The sequence below is a fragment of the Cricetulus griseus genome, chromosome 4, assembly GCF_003668045.3.
Source record: "Cricetulus griseus strain 17A/GY chromosome 4, alternate assembly CriGri-PICRH-1.0, whole genome shotgun sequence".
NCBI classification, from domain to species: domain Eukaryota; kingdom Metazoa; phylum Chordata; class Mammalia; order Rodentia; family Cricetidae; genus Cricetulus; species Cricetulus griseus.
The window spans coordinates 19,471,602-19,495,337 of record NC_048597.1 but is presented as its reverse complement, the minus strand read 5'-3'; the positions used below and the strand labels follow the sequence as shown (position 1 = coordinate 19,495,337).

The following is a 23,736-nucleotide window of genomic DNA, read 5'->3' as shown; positions in this document are numbered from 1 at the left end:
CTTTACCCACATCTCTGCCAGGGTGCTCTTGTGTTCTGCCATTTTTCTGATTGATCTTGGCCCTTTAACTGTGGTATGATAAAATCTTCAAGCAGTTTTAATTTGCATTTCCCTTGTGGCTAAGACATTTCTGTAAGAACATTTCTGTTGAACATTTCTGTAAGAGTTTCTCAACCATTTCCTTTTCTTTAGAAAAGAATTATCTGATCAATCAACCAAGCAGAAGCATGTCTCCCGAATTCAAATTGAATTCCCACCACTCCACTAACTAAAGACCAAGTCGTGTTCTCATAAATGAATGCTCTTTGCAGGACGATTAGGGTCCTCGGAAGGAATTGTGTAATGATTCATTAGATACACAGTGTTTTCTTCAGTTCAGTGGCCTTTCAGAGACCACAGAATATATTCAAACATCTATCTTGGGATCACTTAAGGGATTAAATATTAAGTTTAGCTCTCTCTGCTATTAATAGCTACGCATGTAGACATTTCTTTACATTTTACAAATAACAGCATTACCGTGTTAATGATGGACCCACTTATTCCTTAGAGACACGTTAACTTTTCTCGTTACCCTCGGCTTACGTCTAGTGAAGTCTGTCAATCGTAAACCATCTACCTTGTCATTTTATTTCAAATATTTGTTTTAAAGGACCTGAAATCAATAATTAATCTTGTTCAGGAAGAGACGGAGGCACTATTCCAAGCTTGCAGGCCAAGCCCTGGGGTCAGTTACAGTGTCTTCAGCCACATGGGGGCGGGGCTGCGGGGTAGTGGGCGGCTCCCGCGGGGCGTGTGGGCGTGGTCGCCCCGCCCTGCCCCCAGCGCGCACCCACCCGTCTCGGGCTCCTCCGCCGCCCTCCCTCGCGGGGCCGCGCAGTAAAGCGGAGCGAGGGGGCGGGGCCTCGGCATCTCCTCCATCCCCTGGCTGCGGACCGCAGGGATGTTCCCGGCTCAGGAGGAGGCTGACAGGACCGTGTTTGTGGGCAATTTAGAGGCCCGAGTACGGGAAGAGATTCTTTACGAGCTGTTCCTTCAGGTACCGTCCGCGGGGAAGGCCGGGCGGCGGCTCTGGAGCCCCGGGACCCCGCCCCACCGGAGCTCGGGTCTCCCCTCCTTCACTTGGGCGCACAAGTGCGTGGCCGGGGATCAGTGGCTTGAACGTCCCTTCCTCTGCAGCCCCGGGTGGGCAGCGACCTCCCCACCCCTAGTCCCCAGCCTGCCAGCCCCGAGTGAGGGCCCCCAGAGCCTCTGCGGGCCCTGGCTGTGCTGCGGGAACACAAAACCACCCTGCCACTGTCTCCATGGGGGAGTGAGCATCTCTGTGTCCAACCTGAATGCGGTACCTGTCCCTGGCCATTGCCCTTTCTGTCAAGCCTTTAGATGGGGGAAAGCAGTTTGTTCTAGAATCATACAAGTGATTCCTGAAATGCTAGGCAGTCAATTCACCATGACTAACTAATGGGTTCCCTGGTCCATGCCACCGCATTTCATTTGGAGGACCTTCGGGACTTTTCTGTGAACTGGTAAACACACTTGCCAGAGAAGGGTGTCTTCATCCTCCCCCATCTGGCTGGTTAATGACTCAGAATTACGGAGCAAATCGAAAGTGCCGCCGAGAAGAGACTCTATAGGGGAAGATTAAAACTGTTTCCCATGATTTATGTTCATCTGCAAAACAGACATGTAAATAGTACGAAAAAAAAAAAAAAAGGTTGGCAGTAGGAGCCCTGAGGTCTACATTGTGACTGGATGTCAGTCGGTATGTGAGTCTTAGTATGTGGTTTCCGATAATGTCAAATGCGAGTAATAGGGTCTGGAATGTAATACGATTGCCAGAAATAAAGTTAGCTCAGTAAAACATCTATAGGCATTGCTGTTGGCCGCTACCAATAGGACTATTGTTATTAGTAATAATAACTATTATTACCAATAAAATAATAAATGGAAATCAAGAGAGACTTGCACTTTCAAAATAAGGGGAAATTCTCCGGGACACAGTAACAGAGATGCGTTTCAGGTCAAGTTTAGGTAACAGCAGTGGCAGGATTATTTTGTTTGAAATAATATTTAAAGGACTCACTTTTTCTCTAAACTTAGGCAAAGCACTCCTTTGTTACCCCATTGAAGGTCTCTCCTCCTAAACATTAAAGTTTTTATTCCTTAAAGATTATTTATATTAAGACTTTTATCTTTATCTGTTGCCATTTTCAAGTTTCCCCTCTAAAAACATCATTATATATTTAATAACACAATATGGATTGAAAATCACTGTTCAGAAAAGGAGTAATTTTGGCTCCTCTAGTAAACTTCCTTCTTGAACTTCCAAGGGGGGACAGTGAAGAGTGATGGTTTCTGGGATTGCAAATCCTCAAACACCTGAGCTATGTAGACAGTAAGGACTAGGTCTGCATCAGTTGTGTGCATACAAAAGGTAACACATAGTATCTCCTTATTTCTATTATGATTTCCTTTTCCTGATTAATTAAAATTTAAATCCCGCTTAATGGGTCAAGCCTGTTTTCCTTTTGCCCATGGAGAATTTGCTAATGAAAAGGATTATTTGAATGACTTAACATCAGCAGCATGAGCAAAACCCCATTTCAGCTGCCCTGAAAAGTTCTCATTCTGACTTTAAAAGAAAGTTATGTAATTGTTGGTTTCAGAAAAGTCCATTGAATTTTACCTTTAAAATGCTGTAACAGAACTGGGAGTGTAGCTCGGGGATCAGCACTTGCCTTTCATTCATAAGATCCTAGGCTCAATCGCCAGCCCTCAGGAAATAAGAAGTTTGGGCTTGTGTTTATAAGTCAATCTTGTCTTTGTATGCTATTGTGTACTGTAATGTTAGGAGAGGAAAACAAAAACTAGAAAACAGAAGTCCTTTATTACTATATGAATTTTTAATAATCTATTTCAAATTTATCAATATCCTTTTTAAATTAAAATATATTTTTGTCCTTTGAGCCAAGAAATATTAGAGTAGAAATTTAAAGTAGGGGAAAGACAGTGATTGTGGTTTCAAATGCATTGAGTAAGAATCTTAGGAAGCTGTCTTCACAGAGGAGGCAGCAATGGGGAAATTGTTTTGCTAAATTCATCCTATCCAAAGAAAGGGGACATGAGCTGGACAAAACATTCAGAGAAGAAGTAAATCCAAGACACACCACCATTGTAAGGATGGCAGTACTTTCCTATGGATGAAAAGCAAATATGTATGTACTTACCCAATTCTGCAGAGAAAAATAACCATTAAATTATACAGCTCTAAGTTAGTTCTGGTCTTTGTGAACATATCCTCCAGTCACAGTCATGGAGGTAGTTAATTGGTGCATTTTTTTTCCTCAGATGTGACTATCAGTGTGTCTAGTATTTGGCTTTGTTTCTTTGCTTTGTTTCATCCACTACAGGTTTTCCTAGCCACACATTCTGAAACTCACAATTTGTGGTACTTTATGCTGTTTGAATAATTCACCATGGAATAATATTTCTAGCTATTACATTTTAAATTGTTCACTCTTATGAATAGTTTACCTATTCTACCAGATCTTAAAAATATGAAAATAAATTTGCTTTGAGCATATTTATGAAGCCTTGCTACTTGATAAAAATGCATAATAGACTTGGTTTCTCTTAGAAACACTGCGTAGTATACATAGGCATTTGTGCATGTGAGCACGTGTGTGTGTGCGTGTGTGTGTGTGTGTGTGTGTGTGTGTGTGTGTGTGTGTGTGTGTGTGTGTACAAGAATTCATATTCATGAATATGTATGTGTGAGTCCCGCCACATGCCTGTGGAGGTCAGAGAACACTTACACTCCCCTGAATTCTGGCAATTTGCATTCTGCTGATTCAAACTCCAGTCCTCACACTTCTGTGGCAGCACGTTTACCCACTGAGCCATCACCCTAGAGCTTTCGAGGTTTCTTAGCAGGACTTTTTGACAGCAACCAACTCAACCAACATGATATTTCTCATTACAATTTACTTTTCTGTTAAAGACTGCTGACCTGTACTAAGAGGTAGTACTATTTTACTCTGAGATTCAAATATTCTCTAAGTTAATTTGTAAAGCCTAAAATAGTCTTTCTTTCCTTGTAATATGTGAACTATATAAGCTCATTTTCCACAAATGTTTTTGATAAGCTGGAAAGATTGAGTAGCTGCATCGTTTATTGGGAAGATGTGTTATTTGTGGAGCTGTTTAGGACTGTTCTTTATTGTAGCCTAACTTGAATATTTCATTTATCTCAATGTCAAAACAAAATCTTTGGATTTATGAGAAAATAATTTTAGTTTCTTACAGGCCGGACCACTAACCAAAGTGACTCTTTGCAAAGACAGAGATGGAAAGCCGAAGTCCTTTGGCTTTGTCTGCTTCAAGCATCCTGAATCTGTGTCTTATGCCATAGCTTTGCTGAATGGAATTCGTTTGTATGGGAGGCCAATTAATGTGCAGTATCGGTTTGGTAAGTTCTCTCACTAGTCCTTCTTCAAAGTGTGCTTTGTTGGTGCTACGCTCAGGGGCTTCTGCATTTTGTTTTCTATATAGTGTAGGACAGTGGTTCTCAACCTTCCTAATGCTGCAAATTTTGAATACAGTTTCTCATGTTGTGGTGACCCCCAGCATAAAATTATTTCATTGCTACTTCATAACTGTAATTTTGATATTGCTATGAACTGTAGCAGACATATCTGATCTGTGACCCCCAATGGGGTCTTGACCCACACATTGCAAATCACTGATGTAGGACAATAAAAAGTGTTTTGTCATCACTATTGATTTTTGCAGTGTCTGTTTGGTAGGCTCTGTCACCCATCAATCTTCAAAAGGTGCTCTCTTGTTGGCCCTGTTCTCAGGGGCTTACACATTTAGTTTTCTTTATAGTATAGGACAAAAAAAATGTCTCTGCAATCACTGTTGTTGCTTTTGGGGGGGTACATAACTAATGTTGAATGTATAATTAATTGATATTGCCCACCTTATTACTAAGCCAAACCTATATGTTCTATATTAAAACTTTAATTCTATTTTAGAACCAACCAGCAAGTACCTATAAAGGTTGCTAGCAACTTGAAAATCTCCATGAATTAAAAACTAGTAACTCTAAATTTTACATAGCAAGACTGTTTTACCTTGTTGACATTGCTCAAGTACCTACTATCTTGAAGAAAGTCTTTCCCAATTAGACTTTCAGGAGAAACCATTCTATGAACATTGATAGGTCCTGAATTTTACACTTAAAGACAATGTGTTACACACATCATGAACTAGTCATCTATAAAGGAGAAGAGCATAGAGTGTTTGAAGACTGAGAAAGGACAGATAGAGGCATCTGAGTACCATGGGGCCTCCCCAGGTTGGTGCTCAGTAATTGATGTATCAATATTATTGACCTGTTAAGGTCAACAGTAACAAAAATCATGTCTTCTTGCAAAAGAAAAGTTGTCTCTGCCTTTGTTTCCACCCCCCACCGCCCTGCCAATTGGTGGAATAAGCTTGGGTGTGTTATGTTCTGACACAGTCTGTGTAAAGTTAAATTGGCCTTTGTCCATAATGTTTAGGGAACTCATATCTTATATTCTAGGAGCAAATGACACTGATGGTGTGCCATTTTTAGTTTACAGTAATGTGCAACAAAACAGCATTGTATATCGCACATAGTACCATGCCTGCGCAAACTTTATATCTGCCCAAGGCTTTTGGACGTAGGTCAGTGTAGGGGAAGCTGTAGCCACACCTTCTTAGGGGCTGGCTACAGCTTCCCCTACAATTCCCCTTTTAGTCTAAATACAGTTTTCATCCAGTGATTTATAATGCTATATAAAAATCTGTAAATGTGACTCTAGATATATGTGCATATGTCTTAACTGGTACAAAAAAGATAAGGTTTTATGCTTATGTTTGTTTGGCTTTTATTAAATAGGGTCTCACTATATACATCCCAAGCAATTCTGAAACTCTAGATCTGTCTACCTCAGTTTCGCAAATGATGAACTACAGGCCAGATCCCCCAGATTTGGAGCTTGGGATAAGTTTATCACTTAAATGTTATAATGTTCAATCTCTAAGTAATTATGTCATGAAATAATGTTTCTGTTCTGTTTTATTCTCTTTAATTCTGCCTCTTTAAAGGTAGTTCTCGCTCTTCTGAACCAGCTAGCCACAGTTTTGAGAGCTGTGTTAAGATAAATTCACACAGCTTCAGGTAATCAAATGCATGCTCTTGAATAAATATGGGCTTTATTATCCTAACTTGTCAGATATCAACAAGTATATTAAAACAGCAATCTATGCATGTAACAGTCTAGCTAAGTTGTAAAAGGTAAAAAAGGTAAAAAGGTAAAAATTCTACATTGCTTTTCTATCTATAGAAAACTAATGTACTCTTAGTGACTGCAAGTCTTTTGCTTCATTATGTTCATATCTGAGTATTTCTTTTTTTAAAATATAACATGGCTGGGCGTTGGTGGCACACGCCTTTAATCCCAGCACTCGGGGGACAGAGGCAGGTGGATCTCTGTGAGTTCAAGGCCAGCCTGGTCTCCAGAGTGAGTGCCAGGATAGGCTCCAAAGCTACACAGAGAAACCCTGTCTCGAAAAGCCAAAATAAATAAATAAATAAATAAATAAATAAATAAATAAATAAAGTATAACATGACCTAAGATGTCCCTTCTAGAAGACAAATGTGATTCTCTATACTGTAGTTTCCATACTTTATAACTAAGTAATTAATGCAATGCCATGTCATTACATCATCAATGACATGACACATTATTGGTATGTGTTCAAGCATTTGATGTTAAAAGCTACCAGGGAACTCTTCTTCTACTTACATAAGGTTGTCACTATTATTTTCATGAGAAAATGACATTTGTACCTTAGAATTTTAAGATGTCCTTGCTTCTCTTCTTTTGCTAAGGAATGATGAGATGGTGGGCAGATCTTCATTTCCCGTGCAGTTTTTCCCAGTTCCGAACACTGCTTTACCTCAAGAATATTTTTTCTTTCAGAAAATGGTACGTGTGAAATACATTTGTTTTAGTAAACAATTTGCAAACACAAGAACAAAAAAATGGCCCTTCTTGACATTTTGGTGTTGAAGTCTGCACCTGGCATCAATGCAGACTATGCTGTGGCTCAAGCTCAGTCAGGCTTCTGAGAAATCCTCTGCATAAGAACTATGTGACTGTCCCACACTCTGCGCCAACAGGCTGGAGAGAGTGGTGACAGAAGTAACCAACCATTGAATCCCTCATTCCCTAGAAAGTGACCATTGCCAGAGATGTTCTTAGGAGTGAAGATTTTCTCTCAGTATGTAATATTCATATGTGTGGCCATCAATCACATTTAAGTATTTTTGTTTTAAAAAGCCACTTGGAAGTTCTCAGTTACTAGAAGGAACTCCCTCCAGTGTTAAGCTTGGTTGTAACCTAGAAATCTTAATCATGGTATTGGATTTTAGAATATTTTCCTAACAACTCTTTGTTTTCTAAGTAACATAATGTAAGTCCCAGGGTATTACTCAGCAAATCCAAAACTACAGGTTTGTTGGCAATAGCTTTGGGACCAACTTTGTTCTCATGCCCCCTGCCCCACAGAGGAAAATGACACTTTCACTTCTGGAGAAAACTTTCCTGATCTATATCATCAAGAAGCCTTCCCTGGCACTAAAGTCTCTCCCAGGGTATTTTATCTGTATTTGGTCTAGCTGGACTTGAGTGGAAAAATGTTTCATGCTACCTTGTCCTCTGATTAGAACAGTCAGAAATGTCAGCTAACTTGTTAAAACCCAAGAAGTGTTTCTCTATCTAAAAAAGTAACAACTGTGTCTTTTTACAAGGTGGGAGCTCTCAGCTTCATTAGCACCTGAGAAACTTTTCATTGTCATTAACACTTAAAATCAGTACCGGAATCACGTATTCGGAAAATATATATATATATATATATATATATATATATATATATATATATATATCAACCAAATGGAAGGTGGTAGTTATAAATGTTTTGGTTATAGGTTTTTTAAGTAACTACATAAAATCAAATAACTTCAATGATGACTTAGCTTCCAAGTAGGATAAACTGTGAGTATTGGAGAAGATTCCCCCTGAAAATAAAAGCAGGATATCTCCCTGGAGATGTACCTTGGGAATGGAGTGCCTGCCTAGCAAGAACAAGGTCCTAGACTCAATACTCCAGCTCTGAAAAAAGAAACTTCTTAAATGGTAACAGGTGTTAAATGACAATAGTCTGGATTTGTGTTGGGATAAATACACTATTTTATCTGTTTATTTTCCTTTATATTGTGTTTATTGATGACCTATGTGCTTTTGCATAATTTTTCTGCTAGACACTGCTTAACAATGGGCTAATATACTATGTGACCCCATTAGTCTTTGTGCTTCATGTTACCCAGATGAAGCAATGCCCATAACCCCTTGTCCAACACAATCACTGTGGTATGCCCAGGTCATCTTGGCTCACCTCTTACTGTCTGCAAGTGCCTGTGAGTCGTTAGCTTTCTTTTTGCATTTTGAGTGTGTGTTCATTCATACGTGTCTTCTCTTCACAGCACTGGCACACCCAGAGTCCAATGCTGCAGCCTCCTTTCTATGACGTGACAGCTACACTTCCCAACAGTGCATCAGGGCCTAGTTCCTCAAACCACGCTCCAGACCTCCAGGCTGGACCCAGCTCCTATGAATGGACTCACCAGCAACCAAGTGACCCTGACCTTTATCACAGAAGTAAAAGGAAGAGGCAAAGGCAGGCCAGTGACAGTGACAGTAGCTCAGAGGATAAGAGAGGAAATGAAGGTAGCCAAAGATGCCGGAAATGTAAAAGGAAGAAGAAATTCTAGTGAAGTATATCTACACTGCTCTCGACTCTCTCTCTAAAAAAAAACAAAAATCTGTTGTACCAAGTGGCCCATTTCTTGGCCACCTTGTCTTTTTAAAAAAAAATATGAAATATGACTCTGTGATTGGCTATTCAGTTTTTGCCCTGAGTGATAAAAGCCTTCAAACAGTAATAGAATATACTCCTTTTGTATTGGCAAGGTTATTTTTGGCCCATTGTCAAGAGAATACTCTTTTCATCATCTTATTTTTGAGAGTTGAGGATGAAGCTTCCCCAAACTCACTGAACCCTTGAGGGTTCAGCACCATGATCTCCCAAAAGTCTCACCTGAGCCTTTCAGCTAAAAGTGGACTGGCCTCAGGGGTGCATCTGCAGGTTGCTGGGAGAACTGATGGCAATATTTAAAAACAGAGAGTCCTAACAAACATGTGGTGAGGAGGCTTCCGTTCCCTGTGTAACTGACACTTTAGTTTTTATGTCTAAATATGGTACCTCTGAGCATCACGAGCAGGGTTGATGCTGCCATGTGACCATGACTGTGATATCAAAGGAAAGACAAACTGTCATATGTTCACTGTCATGTGCTCAAAGGGAACCCTGTGTGATGATTCCCCCTTTTCATGATTTTATTTGACACAACTCTCTCTTTACATCTCACTTAGTGTTTATAATGAGAAAAATCAGTGATGGTGTTAGCATCCACTGTCTACTTCTGCCACCTCGGGTGGGAAGTATATAGCAAATGTGTGAATTGTCTGATGAGCAAGTGTATAGAATGATGTATCATCGTATATTTGATGCCTACTTCCAAGTCTTTGTTTTTAATTTACTTATTTTAGAAGATGAATGGACTACAGTAAAATGAATGGTGTATGTCAATTTGATAGCCCAGTATAAACCAAAATTATGAAAAGCATACATTTGTTAAAGCTAACTGAAAGAATCGTGCAAAAGCCGCTTGGATTTATCTACTTAGTTGAAAAGGAAAAATCACACATGGATGTTACTTTTGCATGTTGGTTTTTTTATAAGTGTTATTTATTTAAAAGAATAAATATATATGGAAATAAATTAGGTCAGCGTGATTGGCATGTTAGCAGAGATGTGTATAAGAGTGCTTCTTAGCAACTAAGATTGACATGTGTAATAAAGTCAGTTTGACTGAGAAAAATGTCCTCATAACTCTGCCGTCAGAGACAGAAAATTAGTGTCAATTCTCAGATAGTCAGCCATTTAGCTAAACAGAATGCTAGGAGAGTTACTTTCACTGTGGTGTCTTTCTTTGTATAAAACTTCGCCATGTGTTGGTGGCACACACCTTTAATCCCAGCACTCGGGAGGCAGAGGCAGGCAGATCTCTGTGAGTTCGAGACCAGCCTGGTCTACAAGAGCTAGTTTCAGGACAGCCTCCAAAGCCACAGGAAAACCCTGTCTCAGAAAAAAAAGTATAAAACTTCCCTTAAAGTGCTAATATTTGCTAAAACCCCCAAATTTTAAATTGTCAGTTTTCCAAATGCTCTGTACGTGGATGAAGAACTGTTAGTATAATTGGTTTCACGGGGCTTTCTTTTCCAATTTTAATCCTCCAAACTCAGAATCTACTTCAAATGGGAGAAGAAATTAATAAGCTAAAAATGGAATGAGACTTTACACATTCTCAATTCAATAATTTATTTAGTTAGTTTTTAATGTAGCAGGCATGGCATAATGAGGAAAAGTGTCACTAGAAATTAGTGGTGCACACACCCTCAACTCTGTAGAAAAGACACATTGTGCTACAAGTTAGCTGTTTCAACAAAGGACACCTACAAAATTTCATTATTAAGTGCAGTTATAAGCAATATTTTTGTAACATTACAAAATGCTATTGCAGTTGATTTTTGTTATTGTCTATGATTTAAAAATAGTGAAAGTTGTTACACCTTGTTCCACACTGTTCAGGTTAAAAATATCATATGCAAATATGTGCTGAATTTCTTTACTGCATGGTTAAAGATTTCTATCTTAACAATATTTCCAACACTGTACCTATGATTCCAACAATATTTCTTCTTTATCTTTTAAACATACTCACTAGGGTATCTCATTAGCAATACAAACTTTATGATTTCCTTTCTAGCCTAAATTCTCCCCCCAAATTTCTTCTTTGTTCAGTTTTGGCTGATGTTCTCCTACTGATCATCTTTTCAAGTTTTTCCATACTATCTTGCTTCAGTGACTTACTTCACTTCCTGGTCATCCCCATTACACCTAAATAGTTTTGACGCCAAACACATGTCAAAATGAAAATAGGCTCTTATATTTCTACTAAAAAAGGTAGAAATGACACAATTTGTTCAATTTCATGACTAAAAATATATTAAGTTTAAGCATACTGCTTGTGGTGGACTTGGTTGAGTGAGATGTGGTTTAAATATCTGCTCCGGTGGTTTGATTGTATGGTTCCAGTTCCTGCCTGTCCCTAGGAAGAAAAAAGCTAGAGGAATACTGTACAGTCCCAAGATAAAGAGCAGGCAGAGCTTATACCCCTACTTCTACATGTGTGAGTAAAGCATCAGAAATGAGAATCTTGTTTATTTACTTATTGCATCCTTAAAAAGACAACTGATATCCTGGGCTTTATTCTGGTGAAATTAATTCCTCAAAATCAAACTATTTTGGAAATTATATTTCACTACAGAGAGCTCAAACAGTGTCTTTTTTAAATGTGTTTTTCTTTGTTTTTGAAATTTCCATACACACACAATGAAATATTATGATCTCTTCTTTCCTGCATTCCGCTACACTTACTTAGGAATCTTAATAGAATACTGTTTATTTGAACAGTATTGATGAGATTCATGCACTTATTAGGGATATAATGCTTTGGATTTTACTTCTATACAGTAAGTAATAATAATTACCACAGGAATATACACTAGGGTGACAGTCATAACTGTATTCTAACCTTGCCACTTGCCACCCAGAATCCTGCGAGCTATTGTGGAAAATTTCTCATTATTCCATTTTTTAATATGTATACACACACACACACACACACACACACACACACACACACACACACACACACACACGAGAGAGAGAGAGAGAGAGAGAGAGAGAGAGCCTTTAAAAAGCAACAGGAAAAACACTTTCAGTTCTTTAAAAATTCAGTGAATATATCACCAGAGTTCTTTAGAAAAGTACACTGTGGTTCCCTGACAAATTCTTTCATATGCTACCCAATTCCTTCTGGAGAACAATGGATCAAAAGAATTGTCTCAGTTCTCTTTTGATGTGGTATGAGAGGGGGAAGAAAGAAGCCTGTGTTTGGCTGGCTGTTCTGGGGAGTCGAAGCTGGAGGTGGTACTGGTGGAACAGAAGCATAGACCTGAGATGATTTTTCATGAAAGGAATGACCTATAAATGCCTCCCTTGTGTTTTTATGTACCTACTAGTTGACCTTTGCAGTTAATATTTTTAGGAGTCTTTCACTTAGAACAAGTAGTGCCCACTGGTATTTATACTTGTTGCAGATACATGTTTCCTGCCCTTGTTTGCTTTCCTTCTGCCATTCTCTTTGAACTGGAGACTTTGCAATTTGTGTCCATTGCCATTTCAATCTGTATTATTGGTTGCCTTGTGAGACATTCTCAGTAAGTGTTTTCATTATTAATGTAAATAATTCTCTTCAGCTTTTCTTCTGGTATTTTGTTTCATCTTCACAATAAGTATGCAAAGTACTTATAATTAATCTTATCATGAGATATAAGTTAAAGAATCTCTGTTTTATTCTCTAAATTGTTAGTTAAAATAACCTACCTACCACAAAGTAAATTCTTGTTTGTGTTTTCTGTGCTTTTTATTCTCATGCACTGAACATCTGGCTTTATAATAATACTACGTTATTTTAATTACTCTATTCATAATTTAGGAGACAATTTCATAAAATTACATCTTTGCAACTTCATAAAACAAAACAATCGCATTTTGCTAAGATTAAAATGTGTGTTTATGTTTGCTCTATTGATGTGGTGTGAAGCCACTTATCATTCATATTCTTTTTAAGAAGCCTTCAAAAATAATTACTTTGAAGTGTCAATTTTACTTTTAATTCATTTTCCAAGTTTTAAAACATGAGGCAAAATATCTTCAGAACTATTAGAAGGCTAGGCAACTTCCTTTATAGCTGCTCTCTTGTAACAATGTAATTTAAACTTTTTCCAATAAGGTTAGTTTTAAATACACGTTAAAGATTAAAAGGATAAGGCAAAATCAATACTTATGAAAATTCATCTGCATGTATTATTAAAGGACAATGAACAAGCAAAGTTGCTCTTTATTTTTCTTTGCAATCCAGTTGTCTTTATTCCTTGACTAAATCCCAGGGGCAGCATTAAAGTAGATCTTAAGGACAAGAACCTACCATTTCAAACTGGTTTCATTCCCTTTTCCAGTTCTCAAGACAGAGTCAGGACCGACCTGACATACTGCTCCTCTGTTCTTTCATCATTCTCTACATAGACTCTTGGAAATAACCATTGCTGAGTACTTAGATACCCTCACCTCCCACCATTCTCCAATGGATGAGACTCCAGCAAAGAGGCAAAGATGCTCACTATGAATCTGAACCCCAGTGTCCATGAAAATTACATATTCTCTGCTGTGCTATGTGTTGGATCACCCACACTAAATTTGGGATTTAGATGTTCCATCTTTCATGTGATACTTGGTCCCGCTTTATCCCTTTTAATTTTCATTGTTCTCATTTCAGTAGAATTGGTGCATAATACTTTAAAATGATCAAAACATCACACAGTTCTGGAGTATCTACAACTACATTAGAGAAGAGTTTCACTATGGATACAGTCACTATGGCACTGTGGTATTCAGAAATCAGGAAAGGTCTACACTGGCGTATTTATTACAGGACATCTCAGCAAGAATGAAATATTAAAAAATGCTAAAGAGGGAGTCGAGGTGATGTAACTTTTAAGGATGGTCTTATGAAAATATTTGTATCTTCAGTAAATATTACACAAAATTTACAGAATTTAAAAGTGTAGGGGAGATGACTGAATCATGCAGGAGAGTGACCTTTTTCTTTAGGTGGCTCAGGACATAGACAACACAAACAATAGCTTGCACTTGTAAGTTAGCTGAGGAATATTTCTATAGATGAACACATTTAGAAATGATGGGAGGTTTTAGGTATGGTGGTATGTTGAAATGGATAGATCATTAAGATGGATGATGAACCTTCACAAGTATCTTTAGCCTTTTTGAGCTATTTCTTCTCCTGTCCCTTAACCTAGTGAGGATAAAAGAATATGCATCAAGAAGGAAGTAGGTCCTCATTGGATCTCATGTCTTCTACCACCAGGATCCCAAACTTCCCAGACTTCAGAATCATGGAAAGAGGATATTTACTGTTTAATACAATCAAACCATGACAATTTGTTATAGCAGCCTTAGCTGGCTTGGACAAAGCCAAAACAGTTCTATAACAAAAAAATCAGAAGTAGCAGGACTAAAATAAATGCCTCCCTCCATGTGGAAACAATACAACTTGACAAAGATCTTAAAGTCCAGTTACAAAGATCCAGAAAATGAAATTATAAAGGGTTTTCTAGATTGTAAACTAAAACTTTAGGTCATAGCAAATGTCCATATTTCATATGAAACTAAAAATATTTCTATTACCACTGCCAGGGAAAACAGAGTATAGAACTGGGTGGATTCATCCCTAGATATATTGTTCATACATGCACCAAAATAATTCTCACTGAACTAGGTATGCGATGCAATGACTATAATAATGGACTTTGTTTAGTCATTTCTTAATATATGAATATATTAAAACATGCAAGAAATCATAAAATATAAAAGTTTTAAAAGAAAGGGAAAAGACTGAGGCATATCAGAGTTTTTCAAACATACTAAGTCACCTGTAAGAGAATATAACTATGTTTGGATATTTCATAGTATGTCAGTTTATTCAAGCTGGAACTATATTTCATTGAATGCACTGCTTTCTAATCCCAGGTTATATTTTGAAGGCTAGAAATGCATGCCTTGGGATTTGACATTCTAGGTAGGGTGTCAGATGTGTGTACAGTTCATACACATTTCTATCTTTCTGATCTGTTGAGCCACATTTTTGGCATGGGGCAGCAGCCAAGAGAATAGTTCCTCCCCAGCCCTTAGATCTACTTGTGTAGCTAGTTTAAGGACAACTGGATAATTAAGGCCTATTTTTTGTCACTCATGATCATGCTTTGTCTATGGTCAAACTCTCTTAGACATAACTAAAGAGGATATGAAGGATACCTTGCAATACTTATAGGCAGAATTCAGAAAATGCTACCATATTTATTTTACCTTTTACTACTTAAATAAGACTGGTGGGAGAGAATAGAACAGAAGCAAAGAGGACTTTCCATTTCTAGTCAAATTTTAGAAAATTGAGTAAATCATTCTGAGTATAGCTATTATAAGTAAAATAATATTATAGAAATAAATACCTTCAACAAATGTGACATGAGAGATACCGAAAATAAACTAAGTGCATACATCACAAATACATGGCAGCTAAAAATCTCCTTGTTGAGACCTTAAAGAACATAATTTATTTCCTGAGACATTAGAAAATTTATGGATATTGTCTTATATGAATTGTTACATAGGCCCAAATAGCTAAGGGACTTTCATAGTAAAATGTGTACATGGCTTATGCTGATTGTAAGATCTAAATGGTACAATATAGAAAGAAATCCCATTCTTCATCTACTGCCTAATATGGATGGGAAAATAGGATATGAAGGATGCCTGGCAATGCTGTTTTCCATTCCATGTGGCCAAGGATGAACACAGAAAAACCAATAGCGTTTCAGTCAGTGACACTAATAAAAGTGATATTTTTACTTAAATAGGTCTATGCCCAATCTAAGATTTCAGAAGTACTAGTGACTTCTTACTGTAGTGTTTCTATTCCCTTAGTTTTTGAACTCAAGTTTCTATTGCTCTTATCCCTGTCTCTCTACTGCATGATCATAGACACAGAGGACCCATTGTGAAGAACCCAAAAGGCCTCATCTATGCCTGGACCTGATTTAGATTATGACAACCTGTACTTTATCCTAAACATGCTGGTGTCAGGGAGGTGATAACTTTGGGACTGTAAAGAATGCTGTAGTTCTTTGGCGTGCCTCTCTTCAAGTATAGGATATATTTCTTGTATCTGTCCATTTTCTGCTGCTGTAACAAAAAATGTGAGGCTGGATTAACTGAAAAGTTTTTCATTAGCTCACAGTCCTAGAGGTTCAAGAGCACAGTATCAGCTATGTGATCAACTCAGGTGCTCTGGCAGAGACCTTGTGATGGACAGCGTCACAATGGCAGGACAATTTGAGTTCTTAGCAAGTGGTATGGATAGAAGGGACTCAGAGGAACTCTCTTGTCCATTCTAAAGGCCATTATCTGGAAAGCTAATCCAGTCATGGGATATCTGGACCACTCATGAAAGAGCCTTAATCTTTTCATAAGAGATGCAGCCCCATGAACTCCCACTAGACTCACCTTTTCAAAGACTGTCACCTCCATACCAAACCTTCTATTCATGAACAAATCACAAGCAAAATGCAACAAGTCTCCTACCTAAGAACATTTCTTGGCACTTTCTCTCCTTTGGCAAATAGAATACAGTCATACCCTATTGTGCCCATCTCTAGTCCCATACGTTAAAGACAAATATTTTATTTTATATATTTGGAATTTTGAATCCCTATGTCTGATTCTCAGCTACCTTCTTGTTGATTGTACTATATATGAAGATTCAGGAGGCACATGGAAATGGACCCCAAACTTCTAAATGTCTCTTCTTAAGCAAGTCATGTGAGTAAAACTATTTGAGACTTCATTGGTCAGCACATGACCTCAATCAATACTACAGAGAGCAGAATCGTGAGATTTAAGGAAATGTTTCTTTCTGGCCACAAAGTTTTGACCTATTTGACTCCTGTAGGGGGATGAACAGAGGAGAGAAAAATAAGAGATACCATCAGAGAGGAACCAGTATAAATTTAAAGAGAAATCAGGCACTAGGGAAATGTTCAGAGATCTACAAGAAGGATGACACCTACTAACCATCTAAGCAACAATGGAGATGCTAGTTAAATGTCACCCCTGATAATGAGATTGATGACTGGCTAATATGGCATCAAAGAGCCTCCAACCAGCAGCTGGTGGAAGTAGAAGCAGATACCCACAGCTGAACATCGAATGGAACTGGAATCCAGTTGCAGAGAAAGAGGAGTGATGAGCAAAGTGGACAAGACCAGGCTGGTGGAACCCATAGAAACAGCTGACCTGGACAAGTGGGAGCCCTTGGCCCCCAAACTGATCACTGGGAAACCAGCATGGAACTGATCCAGACCCCATGAATGCAGGTGTCAGTGAGGAGGCCTGGGAAATCTAACGGGCCTCTTGTAGTAGATCAGTACTTATCCCTAGCATAGGAATGGACTTTGGGATCCCATTTTACATAGAGGGATTCTCCCTCAGCCTGGACACATGGGATAGGGCCTAGGCACTATCACAAAGGATATGACAGATTCTGAAGCCCCCCATGGAAGACCTCACTCTCCCTGGGAGCAGAAATGGTATGGGATAGGTAGGGTGTTAGGGAGCAGGGAAGAGGGGAGGGAGAGAGAACTGGGACTGACACGAAAAACAAACTTGTTTCTAATTTAAATAAAAATGGAGGGAAAATAAATCAAAACAAAAAGTAAAAGTAGAAAGTGAAAGTCACATTTTCAAGGACCACAACTTAGATTCTAGAAGCTGAACGGTAGGAAGGGAATCCTGACCATTTTATTGTGGAAAAACAGAAGCACTTCTTCTTTTCTTCCTTCAGGAAGAATGTTGTTGGCTTCACAGAGATCTTCTGGCAATCAGATAAGTTTTGCCAGCACTAACCTTCCTGGCTAAGCAGCCTTTGGAACTTTGGAGTGAAACAACCAGAAATCATTTGGCTCTCAGACACTTGCTACACCCTCCTCCCAGGTTTTATGTTTGAGAGCTACTGTGTTTTAGCTCCAGCAGTACTTTTTATCTACTTGCTCCTCTCTTCAGTAGAGTTGGGGAGGAGGCATTCATTTCAACGTTTTATATTTCTTCCAGGCCTAATTTTCAGAATATCCATGCAGTTAGATTTTTTTTTTTGGTGTGTGTGCCCTGCCTTACATTTACACAGTGAATAAACCATGGAGTTAATCCAAACAGTTAATCTACAAATTAAAAAGTAAAATAACACATCTCTCCTTTGATTTTAAAATAAAATATTTCACTTGTTCATATACTATATATGTAAAGAGTCACATTTAAAATCTAGTCTAAAAAGTTAAAGGGAATAATTTATGTCACATCTTCTCTGAGGACTTGCATTTTCTGCTTTTAATGGCTTGAAGGTTCTTTGCAGAGTTGAACATCTGGGTCTTCCCTCCCATCAATACTCTAGTGATACAAGCCTAGAATACTGCAACCCTGATCCAGTCTTCTCAGCTTGCATAAGATACAGAAAGGCTTGCCTACCTCCAGAGATCCTGAAACACAATCCATTCCTCTACATTTCATTAGAGAAATCGAGAAAATTTCTTTTCCTCCTAAATCCATCCAGTTTTTTTTTCTAGTAGCTGCCACACACTCCAGCATGGTTTTCTCGCTCTTTCTAGCTCTGAATATGTAGATGGTATTAGATTCATCAGTACTTCCTAACATTATTAAAGAAGAACATAGTTTTCCCTGGCATCTATAACTGTCTTGTAATCAAATCAGAGCTCTTGACCCCATAGTAAGCCAGATTATTTGGAACTTTTACTCAAAATGACAGCTATATAAAAGCAAGATGCCCCTTTGTCTGACCTCACATATTTTTCAGTATATCTTTGTACTGAGAGACAATTACCAATCACTCTTCTCAACCCCCCCCCTCATACTAAAACTTCATCCTCACAGTTTCTCTGAGGCTGTTGAAATTAGTTTTATTATGGCATTTCAGTTACTACCAAAGCGCCTTAAGTCATCTCTCCTCGTACAGACTCCAGGATATATGTAAGCATTCCTGCTCAGGACCGTACTTAACCCCCACATAATCTTTGAACTTCCTTGACTTGTTTATAGAAATCATAGTCACTTGGAATCCCTGCATCCTTAGCTTGTTTCCTTCCTTCAGCTCCCTAACTGAAGCCAGACTCTTTCCAGAGGACTATGGCTATCTCACAGTCCTCTTAGGTGGTGGCTCTCATGTCTTTCACCTTCTTTGTGCCCCTTAACCAAAAGGAGGGTAGTTGCCTCTTGTCTCAATATCAATCTTTCTAGATCCTTCTTAATCTTTCTGTCATTGTAGTATATCACATGTGATGCCTTCTGTTTGCAACACTTGCTGTCTTCTTTCATGTTTTAAACTTCGACAAAATGCAGAATAAAGCATACATTTCATAATATTGTTGCATAATTTTATTGTTAACAATTTAAGCAGTTCCTGCATTTACAGATAGTGTTGTGTTAGAAACTTTGTAAAAAAAATGCTGCAAGTTTGGATTATATAACAAGTTTTTCAAAGAATGAATGGATTCAGTTAGATGGGCTCTTTAGCAATCTGAGAAAATTACTTTAAAGCTATTAACTTTCTCAAAAGAGTTATGATGAGACATAGGGAATAAAACTATTATTTAGTCTTACCATAATTTTAAAATAAGAAACCAACATTTTGTAGTCACTTACATAACTCATATCATCTAAGCATAATACATAGTGAATCACGCTTACCACTGAGTCATTTGGTATATGCTGGTGAGCATGGAGAGAAATTTTATGAATCCACTATAAATATTCTTTCATTCTCCCAGACAATTTAATTATTCTAATATTTTTAGAGTTTTTCTCTGATTATTCTAGTTCATTAAATCTGAATGTAAGTTGCAGAATATACTCATTGAAGAATATTTCTTCAATGAGTGAATTTCTTCTCATTGATTTTACCTTCTAGTTGGCTCCATTTCTAAATCTATGGAATTCATAAAGTCACCCTTGCATCTGTCCATCTGCCTTTTGTTACATATTGGCTTGATCCTAACCTTGAACTTCCTGTATATCTTCTGTATATAAAAATAACCTGTTTCCTGAAGAAAATAACAAATGTGCTTTTTCTTATATTTCTTAACTAATTTCTAGAATATTTACTTCTCTGAAATGCCACAGTGATTCCGTTCCTTTAGCAGACATTGCAGTAATCTCTCAGAGAACTCATCTATGTCTGTGTATCAAAATTACATGGAAGAAGAGTGAGATATAAATATATACACTGCATGCAGACCTATCTGCTTGAACCAGAACGTCATGTCAAGAGCTCTTGTCGAGTTCCCATGCTCCTTCATTATCTAGAAACTCCTCACTGTTTGGGTCTTACACAATTAAGATGTACTCTTTCTAATTTACCACCTGGACCAGATAAAGCAGATGGCTCTGGAGAACCCCCAAGTCTGTCATCCCTGATTCTAGCACTCGCTTGGTGTTTTAATTCAGAAACAGTAAGTTATTACCACTGTTTTCTTTACAGCAGCCACTGGCTATTATCACACTTCTATGATGAGAATTTTGATGTTAGACTCTCTCATTGTGTGAAGACCCTGTATTAAAGACTTGGTCCCTATTTTGGAATATTCAGTAGTGGAAACATTGAGAGATATGCTAAGTGAGGAGTTGCCTTCCAGTCGCTAACAGCTAACCATTCAAGGCTTTACTCAGGAAAATTCCTTGAGTTCTTATGCTATCTCTTCATAGACCTAAAAGCATGTAGTGAAACCTTTAAAACTGTGAATCCAAATACGCATCTTCTCAGTATAAATCAACAATTAAAGGCACACGTTACAATTAGCAAAAGTAGACCAATACACTAGTGGTCTCTAATTCAATGTAGAGATGGTTGAGGGAAAATGCAAGTGTTTGCATGGCAAACTTGTATATAAGAAGTGTAGGAATGTGTATCAGGTTTTCCCTTTGATATCAATTTTAGTATTCAGAAGTAGCAAATGGCTGAGCGATGGTAGCTTAAGTCTTTTCTCATCTGAGATAATAGCTCCTCATTTATTTGTTTGTTTCCTTGCTTGTTTTTTCATCCTAGCAATCTCAAGATCACTTTTCCCACATTCAGCCAACTCTTAAGAGCTGAGTAAAGTAAATTTCATACTTTCTTAAAATATGGGAAATCGTTAAACATAATCCATTCATGATGTATAAAATGGAAATCAAAATAATGTGGCAGGAGAAATATGGTGTAAAAGATTGACTTAGTGTTCAAGTCCCTCCAATAAATTCTTGCCTACCTCTGGAATTTCTTGCCATTTTGCTATCTTCCCCCAGTAAAAATATCCTCTTAAAAACATGTTAGGGATTATTGAGTGAAACAGAAAGAGCAAGCATCTCCTAAGAGTCAGGAGATATCATGATTTCGCCCCATGGCAGTCCATCCACTGCAAGAAAATGTGCCCTACCTGTCACTGAAGATTCAGAGGAAGATCTGGAACCTTTGAATAAGCAGATTAAATATTGATTCTACTAGCCCTCTGAAAACATTGTTTATTGATAGTGAAGACTTCAGGCACCAGGCACGGACAAGAAAATAAACAGTTTGATTTCAAGATCATATGCATTTGGCCGACTTATATTTACTCTGAATGTGTGTAGAAATCGCTATGTATTAGTTGTTCTAAATATTCTACATAAAGATCTTTTAACATTTTCTCAAGAATATCTGAAATCTTCATGAAATCCATATTAAATAAAGCTGACATAGAGCTTTGTGAACCAATAAAATGTAAAATATTTTCTATTCAAAGTGGGAAAAAATGATGTACTTTAATAATAAAACAATTAAAATTACCCTAGACAACTTGTAAATGCTTGGTATGTATGAGTTCCCCACTGGGCCACAAAATAATTTGTTTCAAGTGCTGTTTGCAATCATAAGAGGATGCACAGAAATAGACCAACAGTATCTCAGTATAAACACTTGAAAGCCAAGATCAGGAGAATGAGAAAGCATACTCCAGCACAGTTAATAGCATTAAATGGTAACACATGATTGCACTGTAGCTAAGCTCAATTTTCAATAACTCTCTGCCTTTGATAATCCAGTGAACCATATAATGAGTCAAATTCTCTAATTCAGCTACCAGAACAAGGATGAATTGATGTTTTTCACACTGTCGAAAATTTAATTAGAAAATAAATGTACCTCATTCCCTGGAATTACTCATCTATTATCTTGCTAGTATATTCAGTCTGGGTGGATATGTTGCTCCAATGTGATACAGTAACAATAGTGATTGAAAACTTACCTTAGCAAATCCCAGACCAACATCTTTATATCCTAGAGCACATGATGGGAAGAACATGACTACACCATCCAAGCATCCAACAGATCACCCCATTTTATCCTTCAGTTTTCTCTTTACAAAGGCAAAGTTAATGTTTTGACTAATCGGCCTTTTGCTACCATGACTGCCATAAAAAGTTTTAAATGTCTTAATCTTAACAGTGGGAAAGTAAGATGAAAAGCTCTGTACATGCACCTGAGAGTTGCAATGTTGTAATCCTACAGAGTTCAAACAAATACTAGTCATATAGAATTCTTACACAGTGCCATTAGTCCCCAGCAGATCCAATCAAAATCTAAGGAAGCCATCTGTATCTGAAGGTTTAGAGCAAAGCTGAGTACTTCCAGAGAATAGGACTTCCCATCTTGAGTCCCAGACATCAATAGTTTGTGGGAAAGTGCCCTGAAGAACATGGCTAGCCAGTGCTTTTGTTTTGTTTTGTTTTCCTGTTGAAATCAACAGATCTAATGAAGAGGAAGGTCAGCTAGCTATATATTAAAAACAATCAAATTTTACTCTGCTAATCTTAATTAGATATACAATATTTTGAGTGTCTAGTAAAAACCTTATTGGCAAGAAACTGTGTTTGGCAAGATTGATTAATCATTTGTCTAACCTTTATTCTTTCTTGTAAGGATAAGTCTTTACTCCATCTGCTGAGCCCCACTGCCACATGGGTGCCCAGATTAACACACAATCTTATATTAGTTTACAATGCTGCTGGCCAATTGACTAGGATCTCTTATATGCTAGCTCAGTCTTAATTATCATAAATCTATATATTTTATGACTTATCTTATCGAGGACACCTTCTGCTGGCATCCTCTTCTTAGGATCACATGGCAGCTCCACAGACAGCAGGAGGAAGAGCAAGAGCAAGAGGGCAACTTCCTGTTTGTCCTTGTTTATATATGAGTCTGCCAGCTATGTCACTTCCTGCCTGGATCTCTTAGTACATTTCTCAGAATCCTCCTTGTCTCTTAGTCTCACCTAGCTTGCTTTCCTATTGGCCAACAGTACTTTATTTATCCACCAATAAAACAAACATATACACAGAAGGACCCCTCTCATCACTTTCTCATCATGTTTTTTGGTCAAAACCATCTCAGTCATTCAAAGCCTGTGTGTCTTATTCTGTGACTGAACCTGTCTCGACTCCACCCCCTCTTAATGTGCCTTTTTACCTGAATGTGTCTGATATTGTTTTCAATAAGAGGGATGAAGTTTACACCCAGCTTCAAAGCATGGAGAATACTTTCTAGTTTCTTACTCAGGCAGGCAACAATCCTAGGAGGTATCACAAGATGACATTGGACAGCTTTTATAAGAAAAATAGTTTGAATAACATACCTGTGGATATATGTATTTGGTAAATACATGATCATTAGGAAAACAGAAGATGGTGGAGAGCAGGATTTTATAGATTAATAATAAAAATCATTTGCCAGTTAACACTGT

The 23,736-nt window shown here is 37.8% G+C and overlaps 1 protein-coding gene across 1 annotated transcript; it reads left to right on the top strand.

The window, feature by feature from the left end:
- The first annotated feature begins 943 nt into the window (after positions 1–943).
- Rbm11 (RNA binding motif protein 11) lies at positions 944–10,198 on the top strand. The gene is made up of 5 exons (XM_035444766.1): positions 944–1,029; positions 4,296–4,468; positions 6,136–6,208; positions 6,924–7,020; positions 8,577–10,198. Exons 1-5 carry the CDS (start codon positions 944–946, stop codon positions 8,862–8,864), a joined length of 717 nt encoding a protein of 238 aa, XP_035300657.1. The 3' UTR covers positions 8,865–10,198.
- The last annotated feature ends 13,538 nt before the right edge of the window (positions 10,199–23,736 follow it).